The following is a 24741-nucleotide window of genomic DNA, read 5'->3' as shown; positions in this document are numbered from 1 at the left end:
GCTCCGACAGCAGCTGATGATCCTCTCCAAGGACTCCACGAGCCTCTTGGTGAGGATCACAACCTGGGTGTACCATGTGGATTATATGGAGAAAGGTGCAGGGTGCCATACACCAGACATATTTATTTTATGCTGCTCTTGCTCAGCTTTGATTTCAGCTCAGCCAGCAGTCACTATAACCCACACAACTTCATCCACCTGGGCTTCAAAGCCACCCACAAGCTGCACAGTGGGGAGGTCTCCCTGTGCCCAGTACCCACCAAGATCAAAGTGAACAAGGGCCACATCCCACATCCATCAGGAGTGACAGAGTTCATTATGGCCTCATGCTTAAGAGAGCTACAGTGAGGCTGGATCTATCACAGGAACCTGTGCTAGATAATGCTGCTGTGCCCAGAAAAGCCAAGTGTGAGACTGCAAACCACTGCTTAAACAAACAGCAGAACTCATCTACCTGAGTAGCAGCCAAATTCATTGCAGTGAAACACAAGTATTTAGACAAATAAGGGGAAAGTCTGATTTGCCATCTAACATTTCCCAACAGCCAACGTTTTTTTGTCCTACAGAGCTGAAATTCAGAGCAATCAGTTGGTCTCCAGTGGGTGCCCATTAAAAAAAAATGGCTTTGCTTTCCCTGCACAAGTTCTCTGTAGGTCAGTGTTTTTTCCATACTTCTTGGGTTCCCCCGTGCACCACTGCTCCCCCCTCCCCTGTCTCTTTAGTGGTTTAGCACTCAGTAAACATAAGAGCATTTACTTACCCTGAACCAAAATAGTCTAAATTTGCTCATTGCAAATGTACCTGAGAGAATAAATTCCTCTTTTTCTCAGGAACTGACCTAGACTATTTACCAAGGACCACAGCCCCCCACAAAAAAAGGCTCGCTGCTCCCTCCACCGCTCAGCAGGACCATGTCCTCATTACAAAGGTAAAAGGGCCATGACCACAGCTGGGTGTCTCCCTGACCTGCTAAGAGCTGAGCAGGCTTGGATTCACCATCTCCCAGAGAAAATGGGTCAGCTCAGGGCTCACATCCCTTTGCAGTCAGCCCAAGCAATTTCCCCTTCTTTTTCCAAGGGGTACCAGTTCAGCCCAGCTTACAGCAATGCAGGAGTGCAGAGCCTGGAGCAGCTTTCTAGCAGCAGAGGAGACAGGCTCTGTGGTTATTATCACTGTGGTCTCAGCATTACTCAAAGAAGGCACAAACCAAGGCTGGTTCAAGTGCCCTCAACCAGATTTCTTGTCTTTTGAAAGGGCAACTCAGTGAACACAGAGTTCACAACACAAAGGGGTTTTACAAGCTGTGTTTCCAATAATCAAAAGCCACAGCAATACTGGGGAGGCACAGATATGGCATTTGAGTGTAGTCCTAAGACTAGAATGGGTTAATTCCTTCACAACACAGAGAAAGGAGGGAACAGTTTGGGAACAAGAAACCAATGAGACACGAGATGCTGCTGAACTGCATGTCTGATCCTACCTCCCCACAGCACCCTCCACACACCCACCTCCATGTCTGTGGCACAGAGATTAGTAACAAACTGATATGTATCCAGCTAGACAAGAAATGTCACCTCTTCTCCTGAACAGGTTTTAAAATCCCAATAAAAGGAAGGAATGTCAGAACTACATGAAGGTTCTCTGTCCACTCTTTTTACACAAATAATGTCAATCTCGGGTTGAAGGCAAAATCCTAGAGCAACATTCTTGTATCTTGTGGTGGAAGAGCAATATTCTCTATTTAAAGATCTAGTAATAAAATCATGCAGTTGACTGCTGACATGTCACCCCACCTGAATGTGACAGGGGTGCAGTGTCCCCTTGCCCATGTGCTGGAGGGCATTGCTGGAGCTGGAATTATGACCAAAGGAAGTCTGTGCTTCCGACAGGACAGGGAACTCCCATTCACACAGACAAAAATGTCCTTCTCAAGTCTTTCTGACCAGAGTGCCTTCTCATCTCCAAAAATAAAACTTAGAAGTACTTGTCATTTGGTAGAAAATAATTTTGCTGATGCAATAAGACTGCAGGCACTTCTGTCCTGTGAAATACAGTTGAATTTTTCCCCATCTCCAAACTGTTCCTGACTGCAAGTTGCAGTGAAACCAACAGGCAAATCCTACTTTGGAAGCCAAAGAGCTGAGGCACAGGCTGCCTGAGGCATCCCCACCTGCCTGGGATGTGTCATCTCTGGGAGGCAGGCAGCCACAGCTCAGACAGCACATGCTGACTGAAAACCAGCCAGGGACAAGGCAGCGAGCTCCAGGACCCTTATGGCTGCACACACTGTGCCACCATTTCCCATGACAGGGCTGGGTTTTAAATCAATAAATCACCTTCTCATCTCATACAAATGCACTATTATTTATCTCCATCTTTTCCCGGGTTAAACCCAGTGGAAAGTCTGCATCTGTCAGGCCCTATGTGCTTCCCACTAGCAGCCAGCCAAATTCCATCTACCTACAGCCACTTTCTGAAGATGCTTCTCCTCTCTGGCTGTAACTAAATACCCCAGATAACAGCTGGCCATAGGCTCAGCCAAACAGATATTGTCTTACAATACAATGGATGATTTTGTTTACAACACAGCTTTACCCAGAAGGGATTTCATAAACTTTACACTAAAAGCAGGACTGGTTATTGAAACTGTCACAGAGAGTCAAAAGCCTGCCCAGGAGCACACGTCATGCCACCTGTGGGCTAAAGCAAAGGTGGAACTGAGCCATGGTCCTACAAACTCCCTGTTAAACCAGCCCCAGAGGCTGAGCCAGCAGAGCACAGAGCACAGCATTGCCTCTGGTGTATCTTCCACCTCCACAGGCTCCATTCCTCAACTGTAAAACAAGGGTCACACAAAGCTCTCCAAGAAGGAGGGCAGGTCCAGGTGTGCTCACACAGCAGACAGGAGCCAGTGCACGCCACCCCTGCTCAGTAACCACCCACTGCTCCAGTCTGCAAGGGCAGAACTGCCTGGGCTTTGCTGACACCCCAAAATCCCCTCTGCCCACACACCAGCCCCCAGCACAAATGGCTCATCTGTAGTGGGGAAGGGGCACGGCACAGCCGTGCACAAATCCTCAGGGAAAGCCTGGAAAGCACCCTGATGTCCTCAGATGACACCAGTGCAGAAATGCAACATAAATCCCTGATGCCCAGAAAATATCAATGGGCTCCACTTGCTTATTCATTTCCATGTGCCCACTTGTGTGAGGCCACCACAGCATGAAATCCAGGATGTTCTCATGCTGTGGCAAGAAGGGAGAAGAGAACAAAAGCATAAAATGACTCCAGAGAGTGCTATTAAAGTGGAAGTTTGGAAATATAAAAAGTTTGCCTGAGCACAAAGTTTTCATCTGTGCACAAGTACAAAGGATTTATTTTGGTACTACCAAAGGACCACATTAAAGGCAACCACAGGGAGATGTGAAAAGTAGGGAATGAGAAGGAAAGGAGAGAAATGTTTTGTGGGACCACCAGCACCAAGGGGAATAGTGCAAAAGCTTTCCTCCAAAAATATTTCTGGGAATATGTAATGCTGGCACTGTACCAAGAGACAAAAGTTTAATAAGGGAAAGTTTTCAGATTCCTGATGAAGTCAGTGTAACAGCCACTAAAGCTACAAACAGCCCACTGCAATGGGAAACCAGTGCCTGCTCTGGACTGGGGCCAAGGAAAAGCAGGCCATGAGCCTTAGGTGGTAAGGGCAAGCAGCAGGGACTGCACGAGGGGAGCTCAACCCACCAGGAAAGTGCAGCAGAGCTGCATGTGAACAACAGCCAGAGAGGAGAGTGCTCCCTCAGTGTAATCCAGGGGATCCCCAGGTCCTGCAGGGTCCCACCTGTCATGCCTGTCCCTCTGTAGGCTGAACAGCACCTGCCACCTGAAAGGAACCACCCTGCTGCTAAAACACCACTCTGAAAGACAGGGAATTATTGAGAAGAAAAGAAGAGACTCTGCTGCCACTAGTGACCTTTAAGCCTCCTGCAGCTCCCTGGAAGCCAGCTGGAACACCCAAAACTATGTCAGAAATTGCTCCCAGCTGCAGGAATATAACCAAGTAGCTGGTTAGGTAACACCCTGCCCCCTAAAGCAGAATAGCTTATGCACAAAGAAACAACCCCAGCAGACCCTCTCAGGACCCACTTTTAGGAGTCCTATGACCTTGAGAATTCCTCACCACACCTACACTTCAGGAAGATACTGTGATCTCCAATCCAGATGACCTGGCACTGCAGCAGTGACAGCTCACACACTCCCTGTGCACCAGCACACACAGCCAACGCCACTCCTCAGCCCTGACCACCACCTTAGGACAACTACAGTGCTGGTGGCTCTCAGCCCCTCTGTCCCTGCTGACAGGTCAGGACAGCAAAGGGGACTCCACAATTTAACTGCTGAAGCTGGAAGGCATCCTCACCTGCACAGCCAATAGAGCTGCAGCTGATGGCTTTGATAAATATCAGCTAATCTGGGTATTATTCTTACCGTGTAGGGACACTGGAATTTACACAACCAACTGGAAAACAGGCTTTCTCTGACTTTCTTCAGGAAAGTCAGTGAGAAAACAAGCACAGGACCTCAGCAACCACCAGGACAGACAAAGCTTTACCAGTCCTAAGAATGGCTCAGCTGCCATGCAGGAAGGAGCCCAGCACTTGCACAGAAGGAACAAAACCTTCCACACGACAATCAGTACCAACAGAAGCATTCCAGAAAGCGGGACCATGGTCTCCATGCCCCTACCTTGCTATCCAGCTTCTTCATTGTCACCAGGTCCAAGGACTTGAGCGAGTGCCCGGTGGGGGTGATGAAGTAGAGGCAGACGTGGATTCTGGTGTCGTGGTAGTTGAAGAGCGACCGGCGGATTTTCAGCTCCTCTTGCAAATAGTTTTCAAACTGCGTATCAATGTACTCTACGATTGGCCTGTAACTAAAACCATCCCATTAGCAAACCAGCTACTGGAGCACAAATTCAAACTGTCTAGAGGCTGAAGGAATTCTCCTAGACATTCCATGAAATCACTCAAAAACAAGTTCTAAGACTCAAACAATTTAGCTTTACAATGGGAAAAGTGTGGTGTTTACACGCGGACCTTATAATCCAAAGGCTGCTGGAGATTCTTGAGGCTGCACTGCAAAGTCTAAGGACAGTGGAGCACAGAAAGATGACTACTTCCCCATATCAGACTTTGCCCAGATTTCAGGGCTCAGCCATCTGTTTCTATCAATGCAACATGACCAAGGAGACACCTTGGGAATCCCAGAAAGCCTTTACCTGGGGCTTGAACAAGGTGTCTGTGTAGTTAAATGTGACAAGTTCAGAACAGATAATTCCCGACCCTGCTCTGAGGACAGCTGCTTAACAGCTCGTGTCCTGAAGAACAACAATCTCTGCTAGAAAGACCTCCTGTGACCTCTCCTTTGGCTGTTCACCCTCTACCAGAATCAGAGCCACTACAGACAGCGACTAACAGAGACACAGACACTTCCACAGTCCTGCAGGCAGCTGATGCCTAAGCACGAGGCAAGCCCAGAAAGGCCGAGCAGATGGCACAAGACCTGCCTTTCGTCTTTGTTTATCTGATCCCCAAATCCCACGGCATCCACGATGGTCAGCTTCAGGTGCACGTTGCTCTCCTGCAGGTCGTAGGTGCGCGGCCGCAGGCGGACGGCGCTCTCGTAGTGACTGGCTTCTTCTGTCTCAAACGTGGTGTTGAAGAGGGTGTTCATCAGCGTGGATTTCCCAATGCCAGTCTCACCTAGGGAGGACACATCATCAGCTCATTGCAGCATGAATTTGCCACAGGTACTTCAAAGCACGTTAATTAGAGAACTAAATGACACTGTTGTGCACCACAACGACACAAGACACAAAGACTCCAACTTCAGAAGGCTGAAAATGACTCCTTTATCCTTGGGATGTGTCTCCCTTTTTATACAATTCTACACAGACCAATTTTGGTGACAAGAAGACAAACCTCTTCAATCATATTGGTCAGACTGGAGGGACATCAAAAAGAAGTCCCTCCTAGGGAAAGAAATATAAACAATTTGCCATTACAAAAACATGTCTCCTGTTTACAGAAAATTCCCTGGGAAAGGAATTTCAGAAAACCAAATATCTCAGGCATGAACCAGGGCCACCCTAAATGACACTGTGGAACGTCACCACGAATTGCTTGTGGACAGACATGTAATTGTCACACAGGTGTCTGCCTTCTCGAGGGCCTCCCATGCTTAATGCAAACAACAGAGAGCACTTGGGTCTTGTCCCCCAGTATCACACAAAACACACTGTTTTCCTTTCCATGAACCCTGACTTTGCTTGGGATTCTGCACTAGAGGAGCTGTGGAGAGGACAATTTTAGTAGCCACTGAAAGACACCTGGGTTGCATCACAAAAATCTCTATCCCAGAAAATCTGTCTGACAAGCTGTTTGTGAGGCAGAAAGGCTTTGAACTGCTATTCCTGGTAACGAAACAAGACTGATATCTTCCAGTTTGTCCTAGAAGGGGCCTCATTTAAATTCCTTATTCACCACACACAGCCCTATTGGTCATAGGGGTAAAGAGAGGCAAAATCCAAGGAAATAACCGTCTACTCTCTGCTCATTTTCCAGGCAGCCCATCCTGCTACCACTTCAGCAGAGACAGGCACTGCTGAGGAGCCCTACAGCAGACACACTGCTGGGTGAGCAGAAGGGTGGGAAAAGTTCTGCTCTGCAGAGGTGCCATGTCTACTGCCAAGGGCTTTGGACTCTCTCCTTCTTCCAGCACCTTAGGCTCTGCTCTTCACAGGAGAATAAATGCCTCAGAGTGCTCAGAGAGGGGCAGAGACACACACTGCTTCCTACCAGCTGTGGCTAAGAGTTATGCAAGGAAATAAAGCCAGCTGGTGCTTTAGATTAATCTGAAAGCAGACATATGAAGAACTCACTTCCTGATGTAAGCTACATTCTCCTGTTCAGCTGTGGGCACTGCTGGGAATAGGAACTGGCAAAAAGGGTGGAGCTTTTTCTCTCTTGTCCAAAAAACATTTTAAAAAAAGCTAAATGAGAAAGTAGGAATATCCATTCTGGTACCACAGGAACCCAAGAATTACCCTAAGAACAAGTCTGTGAATTTCAACCGTGATTTCAGCCATGGTTTTTATCTGTGGTGTGGAGATGCAAAAGTGACAGCACAGACACCTTGTGTAAGTTGTCAGGGAGTCACTGCACAGTCTGTACAAAGCCATAGGAGCTGCTGTTGCTTGATGTATTTCTGCTGGTCTAGCAGGTTACAATACTTTGAGCTCATACACCATACAAGAACCAGCCAAAGCAAAAGTGATGCTCATCTCACCACTGAGAGGAACTGGTCTCTAGTACTCCAGCCAGCATTGCCTGCTAGATCACATCAATACCAAAACTAAAAGCCAAGAATATAATGAGGTCATTTTAAAGTCAGTAAGGAACACTCTCCCTCCCTTTCCAAGCACAGAGATGACCATGCTTCATGCCCTGTGACACCTGGGAAAGCGCTGACCAGGCACAGCTCAGACACAAACCTCTTGTGCCCAGATTTGGGGTACAGGCTTACACTCAGAAATGATCAAGTTATCAACAGCAGCTCTCACATAACCCATGGTGCATCTGACTGGATCTACCTAGACATCATACCCAGCAAAAGCTGCTCGTTCCAGCCACCCCAGTTTGCATATGGAAATACTTAACTTGTCACATACAGCCTTCCTTTGAGCCTTCCTATTGCAAAGCTATTGCAGCAGAGATGATGAGCAATAGCCCATTTACAGATTACAGAAATTCTCCTGGTTTGACTCAATGTATTTTTTAAGTTTGGCATTTCTGACTTGCTCAAGTCACTGCCAAGGCTCGTGGCATAGCAGGACACTCAAGAAATCCTAGTCCCAACCTCCCGCCGTGGCTGTTTGCAGAGGAGGTTCGTGCTCACCCACACAGAGGATGTTGAAGCTGAAGCCTTGTGTGACAGACTTGCTGACCAGCTGATCGGGGAGGCTGTCGAAGCCCACATGGCCCCCCAGGGAAAGGCTCCTCTTCTCTTCATTCTGGCAGGGAGAAGAAGCCAGATTAGCAAACTGCACTGAGATAGCAAATCAGACTGATGAGACCAAGATCACCCACCCTCCTGGGCACTGCAGAGCCCAGCAGTGCCCTCAAGAGCTTGTGTTTCACACACCTCAGTGCAAACCCCCAACAGCCACCAACAACAGGAGAGAGGGTGTGAAACACTGACCTTCATGGGGAGTTGGGAGAACTAAGCTACCAGGCTCCAAAGTAAAGAAAACACTAGTGTGAGCTTCAACTACGTGCAGCTGGGAGAGATTAGCAAAAGAAAACCTACCACTGTGTGTTTTAGCCCTCATTTCTCTTTGACTTTCTGTATTTTATTTTCTTAAACCCTCCAGTAGTGAATTCAGCTTGACAGACTCTGCATTTTTCCTTGAGTACTTGTCTTTCCCCCTTTGCTGCTGCCACAAGCAGCGAGGTTTGCTCACTGAGGCGCTGGGAGTGCCGGTGGCACGGGAACCCTCTCGCTTCACCATCTGTGACCACACAGCTTTCCACTGCTCCTCTGCTGTTCCTGTTCCTGCCTCCCCCGTGTGCACTTTGCTCTCCCTTCTGTTTCCTCCCTCCCCCAGAGAGGCTGATCACCTGTAGAGGCTTTGCTTAGGAACTAAGACAACAAAATCCGAGGAGACGGCAGCGCTACGACCTGTGCTGTGACCTAGAAAGGCAGAGAGGCTATAAAGTCCAGCAAGGAGGAGCTGACAGAAGGATAATTGCTCTTTCTAGCAGCTCAATCCAGAAAAGTTTGGAATTTCAACAGATGCACACCTCTCTGCACAACTAAGAAATTATGTCTGAACCCAGGGACCAGACCACCATCCCTGGGGCCCCTCAGGCACTCTTACCAACCCATGGAAAAGCAAGGAGCAGGACTTCAGAGGATGAATGGTGATTCGTTCACCCTCACAATTTCTTTGGTAATTGATTTTCTTGCTTTTCTTAATCACCAGCACACACAGAAGATGGGAATGGAAAAGATATCTGCCCTTGGTTTGGCTCTGGTTCTTCTGTGTGTTCCTCACAATTGGAACTCAATGTCCCAGCACTAAGACTGAGAGACAAGAGCATCCCTGAGAAGAGCCTAAGCTGCCACTCAAACTTAAATGAAGTCAAGAGGAAAATAAATGATGTGATAAGCCTTGCATATTGCTCTGTGCCTGCAGTAAGATTGCTAAACAAAACACAAACCTTTGCTCAACTGCATCTTAGGCAAAGCCTCCTTTAGCTCTGCTTTTGGTAGAACAAATATGCTCAGCCTTGTAAAATAAACCATTTAAATCACAAGAACAACTTGTGAAGGGCTGAAACAGCTTCTATGCCTCACGCACAAACCTTCAAGCCGTTCTGCTTAGCATTTTTTATCCACTTTCACATTATTTTAGCCCAGTGCTCTCCCAAGGGACTCCCTGGACAAAAAGCACAATTGAATCATAGCTGAGCTCCTGTGATCCATCCTGTTCTGTCCAAACAGGATCAATCCCACTCACTAACTTAGCAGAAAGAGCAATCATTTAAAGTTTCCATGTGTAACTGATGTCAGCAATTAAGGTTTTGAGATGGCCAGAGCTTAGGTGAATTAAAAAAAAAAAAACGGCCCCTAAGACAGGGAGATCTCCAAGTTTAACTTCAATTCACCTGTCAGCACAGGGAGACGCTAGAACTCAGACCCCAGGATATAGGGTGGCTTAAAAGTCAATCTGTGCTGCTCCAGTCAGCCTAATGCTGAGCTGTGGATCTCACATGGGGTCGTAAAACCACACTGGGAAGGGCAGCCTGGGACACGTGCGCTGGGAAAAGACTCAGAGTTGATTAGGTCTGCTTCTCCCCTTGAGGAAGAGGCTGTCACAAGGTGCAGGAAGCCACTGCAGGCACCAGCTGAGCTCAGGGGGCTTCCTCAGGCTCTCAGCCCAATCTCTCAGCCCCCGCTTCTCATCTTCCCCGTGTCCCTCTGAGCCACCACTTTACAGAGCTTAAAATGCCAGTTCCCACCACTGCAATGCGGTGACAGCCGAGCAAGCTGTTCCCACAGAAAGTCACCGGGTTCGGTGGTTACACTTTGTGTCTTTTCATTTTAAATAATAAACAAAAACAAGCAAACAAAAACACAAACCAGAAGCCTGGAATGACATTTTGGATGGGAAATAAATAAAGGCTGCCGATGGCTATGATTAGGCTGAAAGTGCCTGAGGCTGGGAGGAGGTTTCCAGGCAACAGGCAGCACCAGTGCCTGAGATTTTAAAATAGGCTCCAGCTCAGCAAGGCTGCATTGAGAACTCAGTCATGCCTTGGCTGCAGGAAACCCAAATGCATCCACACAGGGCTTTTTCTCTTCTTTTTCTGGCACTCAGTCGCCGCTCACTACAGGACAGGAATACACCTACTCAGAACTGCTCACCGTCTCTTAAAGCTGCTAAACCAACGAGCCAAACGTCAGCGGAATAATTTTTGCCAGTGACCTTGAAATGCAATTTCCTTCATTTCTGTAAGCAGCAGAAATAACCTGGTTCAAGTTCAAGGCACTGCTGATACCAAAGGAGAAAACCATTTGCTGTGCTTGCAGTGTGTTCAGCTGTCATTCAGCTCTAAAAGGATTTTGCTGTGTTAGGATAAACAATGGCAACAGATGCTGGGAAGTAATAAGACTAGGAAAACAAAGACGGGGGAAAAAAAGTTTTCACTGTTTTATTCTTTCCCTCCAATCAATCGAGCTTGGAAACCTGACAGCCTTGTGAATACAACCACTACTTCAGCTCACTTGTGGAGTTTGGTGTGTGGACCTGCGCTGGGAGGAACCTGCCCACACCCTGATGAGCAGCCCCAGACGAGCAGCCCTCCTGGCCAGCTCCCACATGCCAGGGTGGCTCAAGGACAGCTTGAAAGAGTTCACCTGCTAGGGAAGACAAGGTCACACTCCACAGAGAACCGCTTCCAGCAGAAGCCAGCCTGCCACACTCAGCATAAATAATCAATCCAGAGCACAAACGCTGCAATAAATGAGGGCAGCAGTAATGCAGCAGTGTGGGGGGGTGTGTGTATGGGGGGGTGTTTGTGGTTTTGTTTGTTTTAACAAAAGCTGAGGATTTCAGTAGAACTTCCTTCATACTTTGTGCCAGCAACGAGATTGCCTTGCAGCACAGGAGCTGGGCAGGTGATATGGCAGAGCCAGATGGGATCAGCCACCCCAGGAGCCAGGCAGGGGCAGAGCCCTGCCCTTTCCACTTGCACTGGCCCCTGCAAACACTCCGACCCTCCACAACACTCAGTGTGAACCAGGTCCCTCCATCTCATGGCCTGTAGAGACAACTCTGCTGCTTCTTACCAGGCAGGACCCCGTCCCGGGGCTGCAAATAACCACGAGGAAGCCAACCCTTCTTGAAGCCCATTTCATCATTACACAACATGATAATTAAGAGTCTGCAATGGCTCCAGGTGGGAACTCTCACCTCAAATAGCAGCTGCAGCCCTGCACATCCCTTCCTGGGTCATTAATAACGTCCTATGATGGGGCAGCTACCAGGGTTTTACTTTTAGTCTTTGGACATGCTCTTCAAGGATTTCTGTGCCTTGAGCTGATCTTCAGGCTTGAAGCAGAGAGCCAAGGGGATAAATCATATTTTAAATCTGGATTTTTCAGGGAAATGAAAGATTCATCGTAAGTGCAGGATTTATGTATTTTCAAATCCTAAGTCTTTTAAACGTTTTCACAAATGTTCTGTCCAGGCAACAGGCACAGAAAAGGCATCTGTGGGCACGGCCACAGGAACAACAGCCATCCCAGAGGGACACCAATCTTAAGCTCTGATTTGACAGCAACATCACAGAACTCCTTTCATAGCATGCAGCAGAAAGACAGACATGTCCTTGGTAGCACGGATGGGCACATTTAGCTGAGCACCACAAGAACTGAAACAAAACCTCCAACCACAGCGCTTCAAACGTGCTGTCATGCACCAGGCACCCCAGCTCCTGGACACACCCTGCTGAAGGTTGAGGATGCTTTTGGGATGCACAATGGCACACCAGCCCATTTCTGTGGCCACAGCAGCACAGAGCTGCCCAGGGAACCGAAAGCTGTGCTTCAAACCCACGCTGGCTTCCCAGCCCATCCCCAGCAGGGCTGGCAGGAGGATGGAGCAGTGTTCCTGCGGGCAGCTGGCCACAGACCACATCCACTGCAGATGATATGGTCCTGGGCCCTTTACTGCAAGTCAAACAAGAAAAGGCAGCAGAGAAACACAATCAGAGAGACCGAATCCAGATCCCCGTAAGAGGGTCAACACAGCATCACATACTAATTAGGCTCTTCCTCATAGACAGTGATTAAAGAAACCTGTGGGAAGTGCACAGGCTACAGCTTCAAACTGTGTGCCTATGATTTTTCAAAATATAAAAACCCCATCACAGTTTCTCTTCATGCTTCACCTCCAAATTAGCATCAGTTTCACTCTGCGTCATTACATTTTTCAGCAGCTTGTTCCAGGAAAAGTGGTTTTACCACTGCCTGCACAACCCAGGGGAATGTCAGCAGTGGAACCAGTTCTACGTTCAGCTGTCCCTCAGCTGCAGAGCGTTTCTAGCTGGGGCTCCCGGTGCAGAGCAGAGCAGTTTAGTGCTTTTAGATGTGCTGCCCCTGCTTCCTTTGCTTTCACCAGGAGCACTACAAACAGAGTGCACCTTGTCTAGAGATCATTCTGCTATCACTTGGTTTTAAAAAAAAAAATCTCTAGAAATATCATCTTTCAATTAATCCCACCACAAAATTTTCCTTAGTGACATATGCTTGTGTTTCCTGCTTGAGACAACCCTTGGACTTTTTTTCCTGCATGATGCACGTGAAAGCATATGGGTAAACAAAAGCGTAACTGAATGCCACAATCATTAATGGTGATACTTATTTTTTTTTAAATGGTGATACTTGTTTTTAAGAACCTGGCATGATTGGACTTGTAATGTAAACCCTCAGCTCTGGTTCATCAGCATACAAGCAGCTGGTGAATAAACCCAAGAAGGAAAACAAAGTCACATGGTTTAGATGATAAACAGTGATGACTCCTGGTCGTATACCCTGAGGGAAAGCCCAGAACTTTTCTGTATCTGAGCTGCCCTTTCCCATTTCTACAGCCCAAAAAAACACAAGTGAGAAAGATGAACAGCTGACATTTTCCAAGGCCAAACAGCGAAGACCTACAGGGAAAGAAGGAAGGAAATTCAGTTTTCTCTCCTTTCTGCTACATGAATAGGGCTTACACTTGAGCAGTGACCTTCAACCCAAAGGTGTCCGCTGCTCCCAAACCCTCCCTCCAGTACCTCTGCACCACCAGCCCAGGATCTGTGGCCAGGTTGCAGCTCTCCAATGCCAGCCCCACACAGGGAGGAGCTTGTGTCTTCCAAGAGCTCACTAGGCAGCTGTATTTCAGGTCCTTCTCTTCCTAGAGCTTTCCCATTTACATTTTACACACACACACTTAGAAAACACAAAGAGGCAACAACAACATCTGCACAGCACTTTTCCACAGCACTTCAATTCCCACTACCGAGGTAACTCTTTTGTTTCTAAATTCCTCAATCCTGGATGTCACCATGACAAATCCTCCAGTGCTCTGCAGCCTGGGTCCAGGCATCATCTGTGTCTCCTTGCAGCAGGTCTGTGGCACTGGCAATTCCCAGGGGAGCACTACTGTGCCCTGCAGGGGACACGTGGACATGGAGCACCAGGCACACACAGATCCTCTATCCCCTCCGATTTCCAGTCCAATCAAAACAGAAGGAAAAACCAGTGCTAGCAGATTGCAGGTTCCTGAGCAGAGTGACTGGGAGGGCAGCAGGAGGAAGAGCAGGGAAGGCTCCCCAAACCCTGCCCTGCACAGCCACTGCACAGCTCTGGATGCTGCTGGAGGGGCTGGCCCAGCACCCGGCACAGCTGGGGACTGCTGCTGGGCACAAAACAATGACTTCACCCTCTTGATGCCCCATCCACAATCCACAACAGTGTGTGCAACACAAAGATTAATACACGCACCAGTGGGGTTTGTAGGATGCTATTCCCTTGTCCCCTGCACGGAAAGACATGCAACCAGGAAATCATTCCATCCTGATGCAGGGAGCCTCATTTTGCAACTGAGCAGAGAAAGGACTGAGTGATATTTGGCTGTTTATCCAGCCCAGGCAGAGCAAGCTGGTCCCAGGTACAGGCTCATGTGTGCTGGCAGGGCAGCAGCTGCAGTGCCAGCCGCAGGCACTGCCTGGCCCCTCTCAGGCTGGGCATTTCGGGCAGCAGTTCCACAAACCAGGGGACAGGGAGGGGCTGCTGCAGGGCCCAGCACATGCAGGTCCCCAGCCCAACCCCACAACCTCCCCCAAATGCCCACCACTGCAAGATTCCTTACAAAGGCACTTGTAGTTATCATCATTTCACAAGTACACTGAGTCATGGAGCAGTTGAGTACTTGCCTAGAGACCTTTGGGCAAACAGTGTCAGAAGCCAAATTCAGCTTCTTTGTCCAAGCAGGCACTCCCTGGGGCTTGGCCCAGCTTCTGGATCAATGCAGAAAAATTTGACAAATTACCTCTCTCTGGAGAATCTCTCCATCTCTCAGTGCTGGCTCAATAAATGCCACTTGACATTTGCAAAGCGACAGCAGCGACTACAGACTCATGTTTCCATGAGGAAAATCTCTCTTTTGCCTAGCTCAGAGCTGAGGGGCAGTTAACAGCAACACCACACCTCATGTACGAAAAACACCTCTGTGGTGTGAGCAACATTCAAAACACTCACTAACACACATGAGAATACTACCCGTCTTGTACTCCCGGGCTAATGACTATCATATATAGCATCAGTGAATGAGATTGCATCAGTATAACAGCATCAGTGAATGAGATTGCACTTTGCAGCCTATTAAGCAGAAGGAGATGGTCCAAGAGAGGTAATGAGACCAGATTTGACAGTGAGAGGATTCTGAGCACACCAAGCCTTAACAGGTGGAGTAGGCATGACCTTGTGGGTGCCTTTGGCACCGGAGACAAAATGAAGCACGCTCAGCTGGGGCCACGGCCAGTGGAGCTCTCAGCACCTCTTAGGCTAAAATCATCACATCTAAAGGGCACCTAATCTCAAGGAGATTTGCAAAGTGCAAGCACACACCCAGTTCTGAAGGTTTTCAATTAATCTTAAGCATGGGCTTAAAATTTTAGATCCTCATGGTGGAGCACTTAATAACAGGCTGGGGAAAGAAGAAAGGAAGAAAAAACAAGCCCAAAGGTGTGGTGGGGTTTCTGCTGATTTACCACTTGTCTTACAATACCAACAACAGAAGATGAAGAGCTTCATCTTCTCTGCTGCCTCCTGCTCCTGCCCACTCTGGTGGTGGTGGGACATGGTCAGTCAACCAGGATGCATGAGACCATGAGCTTTCAATGCCCGTGCAGGGAGAGCAACTGTTGTTTTTCGCTGTTGTAGCAACCCTAGAGCTGTAAAAGGTAACGTGGTGATGCCTAACACTGCTCTTCCCTCCAGCAACGGCAGGGCAGAGCCCCAAGTGCCTTCCCTTCCTTCTGTTTTCCAGCACGCAGTACGCAGGAGCACAGCCACATCTAAGCCAGCTTTCCATGCGTGGGACGTTGTGCCAGCCAGCCATCTCCAGTTGCTGCATGCTCACAATGAGCTCCCAGCCTACACTGGAGTCCCCCCAAAAAAACTTCCACTAAACCAACACAATCCCCAGCCCCCTCCTCTCCCCCCCCCAAATCGCTCCTCTAAGAATGCAAAGAATTTTCCCAGACACTCAAGCCTTTATTCATATCCCTCCTGGCTCCCAGCTGCACTCAAGGCAGGCAAAAACATCACTGAAGAAACCACATATGGAGTCACCACCAAGACATGCCAAGTAAAAATTAGAGCCACTTCATGTTACAGAAGCAAGAAGGCTCAAGAACTGAGGTTCTTGCCTTTAACTTTTGCACCCATTTCTAAAAGCTCTTCACAAACTTTAAGACCGGCAAGTGACCAGTGAGTGCACGGTGAAGTGAAATGCTCAGCACCTAAGGAAAACAAATATTTAAAAGAAACCCACCGGTGCCGTGCCAAGGTTTCACAATGTGCCATGTGCCCCAGGGCAGTCTCGGGGAAGCAAAGGCTCTGCCGCGCAGCAGCGAAACCCAGCGCTGAGCACACAGCGCAGCCTCCTCCCCTAAGCAGGTGGACAGGGATTTCAGTGAGAAAGCCAAGCTCCCTTTGAAGGGAGGAACTCCTTAGGCAAACTCCGTAATTGCTTTCCTGTATCCAAGGTGCCGGTGCCAAAACGAGTCCGGATTCCTGCGGCACACCTTGTGCTGTATCCCGGCAACCAGCCGGATGCAGGGCACTCCCCGAGCCAGCCGGGAGCAGGGACCTGCACACTCCACGTGTTCCCCTTCTGCACCAGCCTGCTCCCTTCAACACCTGGGAGCACACAGCCGAACCGAGGGCATTGCCTTCAGCTCCACTTCAGCCCCAGCAGCGTTTCCTCCTTCAGAAAAACACAACAAACCGCAGAGCGCAAAATAAAAACCCTACGCACATCTACAGAATCGAATGGCACAGGCTTAAAACACCAGTTTTTGCTGATGCTCAAAGCCAAGTCTCAAGGGAGAGTAAAGCTCCTCATCTTATACCACACACATCCAACATGATCCATTCACAACCTGTGAATGCAACATCAGTTTTAATTTTCTGCAAACAAACTGACTGTTTCTGGCTTAAATTCCTCTCTTTTTTACACCACAAGCAAAATTCCCACACGCTTCTTTTCTTAAGCTGTTACTTAGTGATTTCCCCTATAACATTTATGTTTATAAAGCCTAATTAATTAATTGTGAGGTCTTTCCTAATCAAGAGAGGATTAAATGGGCATTTTTTCTCTATCACAAGTCCTGGACGAGAGTTTACAATGAAGCAAAGCAGGATTTACCAGGCATTATGTATGCAGTGTTTTGCAAACATGCAAACTGCCTTTGAGAATAAGGAAACTTGGTTAAAATAAAGAAAGCTATGGAACCAAAAATGAAAGACATTTCCTCCAAAATGACCTTAAAGGATGAGAAAGTTCAGCTTCTCGGCAGCCTGAGAATTCCATCCCCCACCAGCTATTCAAAACTAAGCAAAGTCCCAAACACAAATAAAACTTTTTAAACAGACTGAAAAAGAAGATCCTGAAACACAGACAAACAACGCCATCCAACACTGCCCTAGCGAGTTTCTTTTTAAAATTATTTGTTCAGAAGCTGCTGAGGCTTTTCATTTAATGGGCTTCCCAATTAACCCTGTCAAGAGTCTAATCTTAGCACCTTATCTAGTACAGACTTTCCCCAAGTTCACCCGAGGCAGCGATGCATTCCCAGCTTACACTCAGCTGCTCTAAGCCGAGGAATCTCTTTGGTTTCCCAGCATCCTTCCATGAGGAAGAGGAGACACTTGGCAAACACAAGTGGCTGTGGGACAAAGCCAGGAGATAAACTGAGTGCCTGCCCTTAAGGGCTGCAATGAAAAAGGTTTGGAGCAGTTTAAAAGAAGCGTTGAAGAGGGGAAAAACGATCTGGATCCCCATCACTCCGAACATGCTGGATAGCAGTCACCAAGATTATTTGCTTTAGTTACCACTTAAAATAAACATGGCTAATTCCCACATACGTTTCCAGAATTTATTGCCTAATTACAATAAATACTATTATCCAGTATATTTTTAGAGAAGGGAACAGAGATATAATGGGAACCCAAGAGCTTTTGGTCACTACTGTATGCTTTTTCCCAGTCTGCCTTATGCAACCATCCCTCAGCATCTCCACAAACAGATCTTCCAGCTACTGACCACATCTTCTTATAATGATGCCTGGAAGACATCAGAAAGAGAATCTCCCACAATATACCACAGCAACTCGGATCCTCTGGGGGCTAAACCAGAGTCATCATACTAATAAGCTGACTGCTATATATCCTATTAACACATGCCTCCAGAAAGCCTCCAAGTGTATTAGCACAGAATACCTTTAATCTGAAGAATCAAGGCAAGGGAAAAAAAGGAAAAGAAAACCTCGATTTGAAAAAATACACGTAGCAAAAAGATAAGCTGAAAGGACTATTTGTTCTGTATGAAACTACAGAATAAATCTATATTTAGGAATATGAGCTGGAAGCACCTTTGCTGCAGAAAAGGGGAAGGGGAACGATGCTGGGAGGCCAGCTGCCAGCCTTCCTCAGGCAGCATTTTCCTGTGGCAGAGCTGAAAGCCAGGATCAGCGTGGCTCAGGATGGACGGCTGCTGTGAGCAGGGTCTGGCCCAGAGACCTGGCAATGCCCTTCTGCCCCCAGCTGCCCCCACACGCCAGGCACCCCAGGAATGCACACACTGTGCAACACAGTGGGGACGGTCTCCTCTCTCAGCTACAGACCTGAGGACTGCATGGGAGATCCTGGCAGACAGTAGAAGATTCCATTTTCCGGCATCACCACAAGCTCTGGGAACATGCCCCACAGCGGCCACAGCTGAAGGCATGCCTGTACAGCCCTTTGCAGGCAGACAGGAACTCAACCGAGCAGCAGCTGAGGGCTGAGTCCTGCCTCGGTTACAGCCAGAGCCAGCTGAACCACTGGTTGCCTGAGGAGGACTCAATGCAGTCCCCACAGGTTTCCTTGCACACGAAATGCAGACTCATCACAGCATCTCACAGGATGGTGAGGATGGGAGAACCCCAACCCCTGGGTGGAAACCCAGCCCAGGCTCTCTGGCTCCACAGCTCCCTGTGACAGTCTGCTTTGGAAGCAGTGCAGCCAGAGAGGGCAAGAGCCGCGGGACAGGGCGCTCCATGGGAACCCTGCTCGAGCTGTCTGACATCTCTGGAATTCCATGCGTGTGGGAGATGGACACTTTTTGGTTTCACAAAGGAATCTGAACATCTAAAAGTGGCGCCTTCACAGCCCTGACCTGGTCAGCCACAAGCCGAGAGCGGCGATTAGGGCTGTGTCCAAGAATCCTGTGGTTCTCACTGACACCACTCCTCTCTGCAAGCCTCCCATCACCCCATTGAGAGGATGCTGACTCCCTGTCTGGGTTTACCTTCTGCATCCCAATGTCACAAGCTGGAGGTGAGCAGGGCTGCTTGTGCCAGCGAAGAGGCTCTGGAAGGAAAGCACACAGCTGGGACTGAGGACAAACAGCACTTTTGGGATTTTTTTTTTTCTCACTTGGGCTGCTCTGGGAGAAGAGGTGGGCTCTCTTAGCTGTCTGACACTTTTATGATACATGAACACAAATGCAAAGCTTCAGGTATAAACCCAGAGCTCGCTGCTACAGATGTGGGGAAGAGGAGAAACAAGCAGATTCTACATAAACACAAGGCCCACCTCAACAAAACACGCACTGGATAGGACAATGTTATTTCCAAAGGCTGCACATCTGAAACAAGCAGGGCAGCTTCTCCCATCCACAGCCTGAAGTGTGTTGAAAACATTCTGAATAATCAAAACTAATCTCATAAACGTACCCTTACCCTACACAGGTGGGGTGAAGCATGCCGTGTGCCCACGCCCTGTCTCCCTCAGTCCCATTGCCTCCCAAATCCCTCCTCTTAATTGCACAACCTAGGAAAAACCAATTCAGCATCATGCCAGTTTCTCCCCCTCCCAAGCTCGGAGCCAAAGGAGCACGGGAAGGAAAGGAGATGAGCGTGACTGTCGCTCCTGCAGACAGAAAAACAGCCCAGTGATGTGGCCCTTGGCTTGCACAGTGGTGCCTTGAGATGACAGGACTGGGGACAGCGGGGGCACTCAGAGACAGGGCTGTGCCTCTCCCCGCAGCTGGAGACAGCACTGGTATTCTGCCACAGAAGATAATATTTAGGGAGCTTCTGGCCTTCCAGCAACGCTGGGGACTGGCTGACAGCTGCCACCACAGCACAGACGACAAGCCCTGACACCGTGCCGCCCTCCTGAAAGGGAGTTATTCTTCAGGCTCTCATTTGTTTTGCCGATGCTGAGGGCACACACGGCCTCAGCCTCTGCCAGCTCACGTCCTTCCACCCACTGCCTCAGCACCCACTGCAGTTATGAGTGGTTCAGAGCGGCTCGGGAGCTCTCACGCAGAACAACGTGTTGCATCTCTGCTGCAGGAGGAACAGACACTCCGGATTCACCAGCAGTGACAGCACCACAGCGGGAAAGAGGGAAAAAAAAAAAAAAACCAACCAAAAAAAATCTTATTCTGGGCAACATTTGTACCCAGTGCATACATTGAAAATAAGTGTTTAACTGCCATGGGCTGTGGTTGAGTTAATTGATTCTGTGGTTGAGGCAGTCAGAGCTGGCTTCCTGTGTGAGGACAAGCGAAATTCCAGGGGACGGATCCCAGGGCTCGGAGACGCAACCACCAATTTGTCCCCTCCAGTGGAAGGCCATTTTCTGCATCGTTCCTTCCCAAAAAACCACACGCTACAGGCAGAAGAGCTGGCCAGCACAGGGAGGGAAAGGGCTGCTCCTGCTGGGTTGGCTTTCTGGTGCCTGCTACCAGCTTGGAGAAAAATCTGCCACTTGTGCTCCACACTGCATGGGGGACCACTTGAGTTTTTCCAGGCAAAAGGTAAAATAACTGAATAGCAGAAACAGACAAGGAGATTTAATCCTGGAACTTCCAAATGCTGCCAACTGCCTGGGCGAAAAAGAGAGCAGAGGGAATGTCTGAATTCAAATCAGCCCCGTTTTCCACTGGAAGTGAGCCATGGAAAGGTTTTCCTTGGGAATTTGTTTAGAAGAAAATGTAAGCCTGTGCTTAGGACCTGCAGTGATAAGACTTCTGGTCATGAAACACAGAGCTGCTCTCAGCACACTCCTCAAGCCCATATTTCACAGGCTAAAGCATCACCCTGGCCCCTTACAGGGAAGAGTGGGTTTAGGCTGTGCAGTCTAACTCATTAAACCTGAGCTTACGGAAAGCAGCAGGAAAACATGAAGTTTATCACAATGTAGGCAGTTATGGCAGGAACAGGCACCATCCAAAGGTTCCTCTCCTCCCACAGAGCTGGGAGCAGGTGACAAGAAGGCAGTGGTGTGTAAACAGGTAACACTCACACAGAGCTGACAAACTTGCCAGACCCTCCCCAAGCTCAGAAACTCACTGAGACAAAGCAAATCCCATCATCTATCTCCAGCAAAGAAGTTGCCTTTCAGCTTTCCTCTGTATAAAGTGGTGTTTTTTCTGCAAGATCTTCTAAGGGACATTAATTTATTGTAAAGCTGCCAGTACCAGCCTAGCTGTCAATCACTTACATAAAGGGAAATCTCAGGATTGCATGCAGACAGCCGTCCCCAACCACACCTCACATGCTGCCATGTACATGTGTCCTGGGCATCAATGCTCACACATCCCTGTCCATGCAGGCAGTCGTGGTGTCCACTCAGAGCAATCAGCCAAAAGTTAGCTTTTCACATTAAACCCTTATCTGAGCCCAGGCATGAGACTGAGGACACCTGCTTCTTCTCACAGAACTGCCCTGTTTGGAGCCCAGTGCCTTGGCACCAGCATGTCAGGCTGTGGGTTAGTGCAGAGAGTTAAACAACTGCTTTTTGTGAAGTCAATGGGTTTTATTTAAAAAGAGAGAAAGCAACAGATTTGGGAAAGCAGAAGTCTTAGAGTCTCAGTCTCACACCTCATCCCATTTATTCTCCTATGCATCTCCAGTCGCTTCTCTGTCACTTTTTCTCCTTCCAGCTTTTCCAAGCTCCTTCAGAGCTTCTGCATTTCAAGCACCTCCTGGCTTCCACTTGCACATGATGGTTGGGCTGTTTCCCACTCAACATCCCAACATCCTTGCTAACACTGCTAGTGTCTGCTCCAGCGCAGTCACCACATGTGCTAACTCAGCACTGGCCAGCCCAGGCAATGCAGAAGCTCTGAGGTTAAATGACAAAATAGAAGGATTTCATAAATGAACCAAACTTTATCAGTTTTACTTCCACCCTGGTGGTGAGCAGCTTTGGCTCTCCAGAAGCGACGCCTGCAGCCCAAGCCCTGAACACAGCTGTGGTTACCAGAGCAGATGAGCAGAAAACTTCAGTCTCCAAGGGTTGAAGCAAATCTCTCTCACAACACTACAGCCACAAAAACAAAGGTGGTGTTGAGCACCACTGGTGTGATCCTGCTGCCTCAGAGGTAGCTTTCCATGAGCCAGCTTCCTTTCATTTATTTTTGTTGGTCATTTCCAACAGCAGCACTTGAAGGAACTTTATTGTGCTGGAGACAGAGGACTCTACAAGAGGAGCGTGCATCTGGGGAGTTTACCAAACACATTATCCAAACCTAAGGGTCATTACATTCCAGGATATCAGTGTCAGCTGGACACTTATAAATAGCTTCACCAATCATGACCCATTGTGTATCAAAACCCTCCTTCAGAGGCTTTTTCAGCATTATTTCTTACTGCAAATACAAACAGCCGGTAAAAATAAGTGAATTTATCATCACCTTTGCTTGGCAGTGACAAGCTACTCCCACATGGACTTCATGCTCAGGAAGCTGAGGTACAGTAATATAAACTGGCAACAAGAAACCTGTAAGCCCTGCAGAAAGAACAACTCAGAACACCTGAATCACGAGGTTTCCGTGATACTGCTGGAGGAACAACAGCTGACACACAAGCTAGGGGTAAAGGAAACAGCAGCTGGCACAGACACCTGCCCCACATCAAATGGAAAGGAGATGTTGCTCTCCCACCCACCTCTGCCAGAGCCAAGGTTCCAGGCAAAAGGCAAACTGAGATCATCAGAGCACCAGACCTACTGCGCCTGCAAAGCCCTATAAATCCATCCCTGCTCCTTGCACAAAGCAAGCAGATTTCTTCCTAATGGAGTTGGGCACTCAAGCCATGCTGGAGCTCAGCCATTTCCCTTCGGTGCCCAAATGAGAGCCAAGCACCTTCAGGAGGTTTTTTCGCCTTTCTTTTTTTATAAATCAAAGTGACAGTGTACTGATGTAAGTACACTAAGCATTCATGTACCCCCACCAAAAAAAGCAAATTAATTTTCTCCAGAACTAGGCAATATTTTAGGTTCCTGTAACACCTATGAAAACCTGCACAGACAACAGCAGGCACACCAAATTAACATCAGAAGTATTTTTATACGATACAAATGGAGAAAGAATTGCAGTGAGAGAGTATTGGTATTTTCATTCTCCACCACTGTCTTCACCTTAATCTACACCTCCCAGAGCCTAGAAACATTAGCTTTCTTACATATGAGCCCAAATTCAATTTTCCTTTATGCAAGTTTTAAGTAAGTGACAGTCTTGAAAAGTCATTCCTGAGATGGAAACTTTTGGGCCAGGATTCAAAGAAATGAAGCAGGGTTTGAGATCCTTGGCAGAAAGTAGCTTACAGAGAAAACAGTAGCAGGGACTTGTTTGTGCTCAAAGGGCATGCCTATAATTCAGACAGCCACCACTGCTGTTCCCATTTATTTAGTAATATCACACCAGACTATTTCGACTTTGGAGAGCTATGCTATTTAATGCGGTAAAAACGTTTTTAGCTCTGAGAGCGTACAAGACATAACACCAAGCTATTTAACGAGAACAGCCTTCCAACAGCAACAGAAAATTCAAGCTGTAGACAAAGAATAGTTTAGGGCCGGCAGATTTTAGCCAGATTGACTTCCGATAGCAGTTATACAACATGTGAGCTGCAGAGAGGCGGCAGTGCACAGGTCACGCTCCATATTTGCTGTACGGCATTCCTCATACATTGGCTCAGAGAGCAGCCAGCCTCAAGGGTTTGCTTTACCCGTGCTTAAATCAGCGTGTCTTTCGCTGTATTATATACACACCGCTAGGTTACTACCGCGGAGTGTTTGGATACCAGTGGTATGTAAACAATTGCTATTCGGGAAGGTCTGACCCCATTTCCTGCCGCCTGTCTCGGCGGGGTGATGCATGCCTGCAGACACACGGATCCCGGACACCCTTTACGAGCACCCCGGGCACCCCGGCAGGAGTCCCCGAAGGTGGCGGAGCCGGGGCCAGCACCAGAGGCGGCTGCGAGGCGCCGGAACCCTTCAGCCGCTGCTCCCTCCGCCCACGGCGCGGGCAGGACGTTCCCGCAAGGACTTTCCCCGCACCGGCATCGCACCGCTCCCTCCGCAACTCCCCGCGATGCCGCCGCCGCCGCCGGGCAGCGGCTGCGCATCCCCCGCGGGGTCCCGGACCCACCACCCGCGGGGTCATTCCCCCGCATCCCAGCGACAAAGAACCGCCAAGTTGCGCGGCCGAGGAGAGGCGCGTACGAGAGCGCGGTCTGCTCACCGAGAAGCGCTCCAGGTCGGTGGCGGCCATGGCCGGGGCTGGCTCCGCTCCGGCGGCAGGAGCGCTGCTGTCGCTGCCCGCCGCGAGTGGCTGCGGCTGAATGGATCCAATATGGCCACTTCCTGGAAACTCCCTCCGCCCGCCGCAGGCGCCGCCCGCCCGCCGGACCCGGGGAGCCGAGGGGACGGGCACGGCCGGGCCGGGGCGGAGCGGGGCGGGGGCCAGCCCTCCCTCCCTCCCTCCCTCCCCGGCGGGGCGGTGCCGCCGCCCGCAGAGCGGCTCCCTCGGCCCCGGAGGGGAGTGGAAGGGGGGACCGCGGTCGGGCTGCC

At 49.0% G+C, this 24741-nt stretch overlaps 1 protein-coding gene across 2 annotated transcripts in view; it reads right to left on the bottom strand.

Annotated features, from left to right (window-relative positions):
- The window catches only part of SEPTIN8 (septin 8), a 35785-nt gene extending 11269 nt beyond the window's left edge, over nucleotides 1-24516 (bottom strand). For both annotated transcript variants that reach the window (XM_066197415.1, XM_066197416.1), the window contains exons 1-4: nucleotides 24413-24516; nucleotides 7954-8068; nucleotides 5564-5759; nucleotides 4744-4930 (exon numbers count right to left, since the gene is read on the bottom strand). In XM_066197415.1, the coding sequence (XP_066053512.1) occupies nucleotides 4744-4930; nucleotides 5564-5759; nucleotides 7954-8068; nucleotides 24413-24442 (528 nt within the window). In that variant the 5' untranslated portion in view covers nucleotides 24443-24516. The remainder of the gene's footprint in view (nucleotides 1-4743; nucleotides 4931-5563; nucleotides 5760-7953; nucleotides 8069-24412) is intronic.
- Nucleotides 24517-24741: the final 225 nt, after the last annotated feature.

The sequence above is a fragment of the Chamaea fasciata genome, unplaced genomic scaffold (genome assembly GCF_029207755.1).
Source record: "Chamaea fasciata isolate MVZ Bird 193981 ecotype frontalis unplaced genomic scaffold, bChaFas1.0.hap1 SCAF_15, whole genome shotgun sequence".
NCBI lineage: Eukaryota > Metazoa > Chordata > Aves > Passeriformes > Sylviidae > Chamaea > Chamaea fasciata.
The sequence above is the reverse complement of the archived record's forward strand: the minus strand, read 5'-3'. Positions and strand labels throughout refer to the sequence as shown.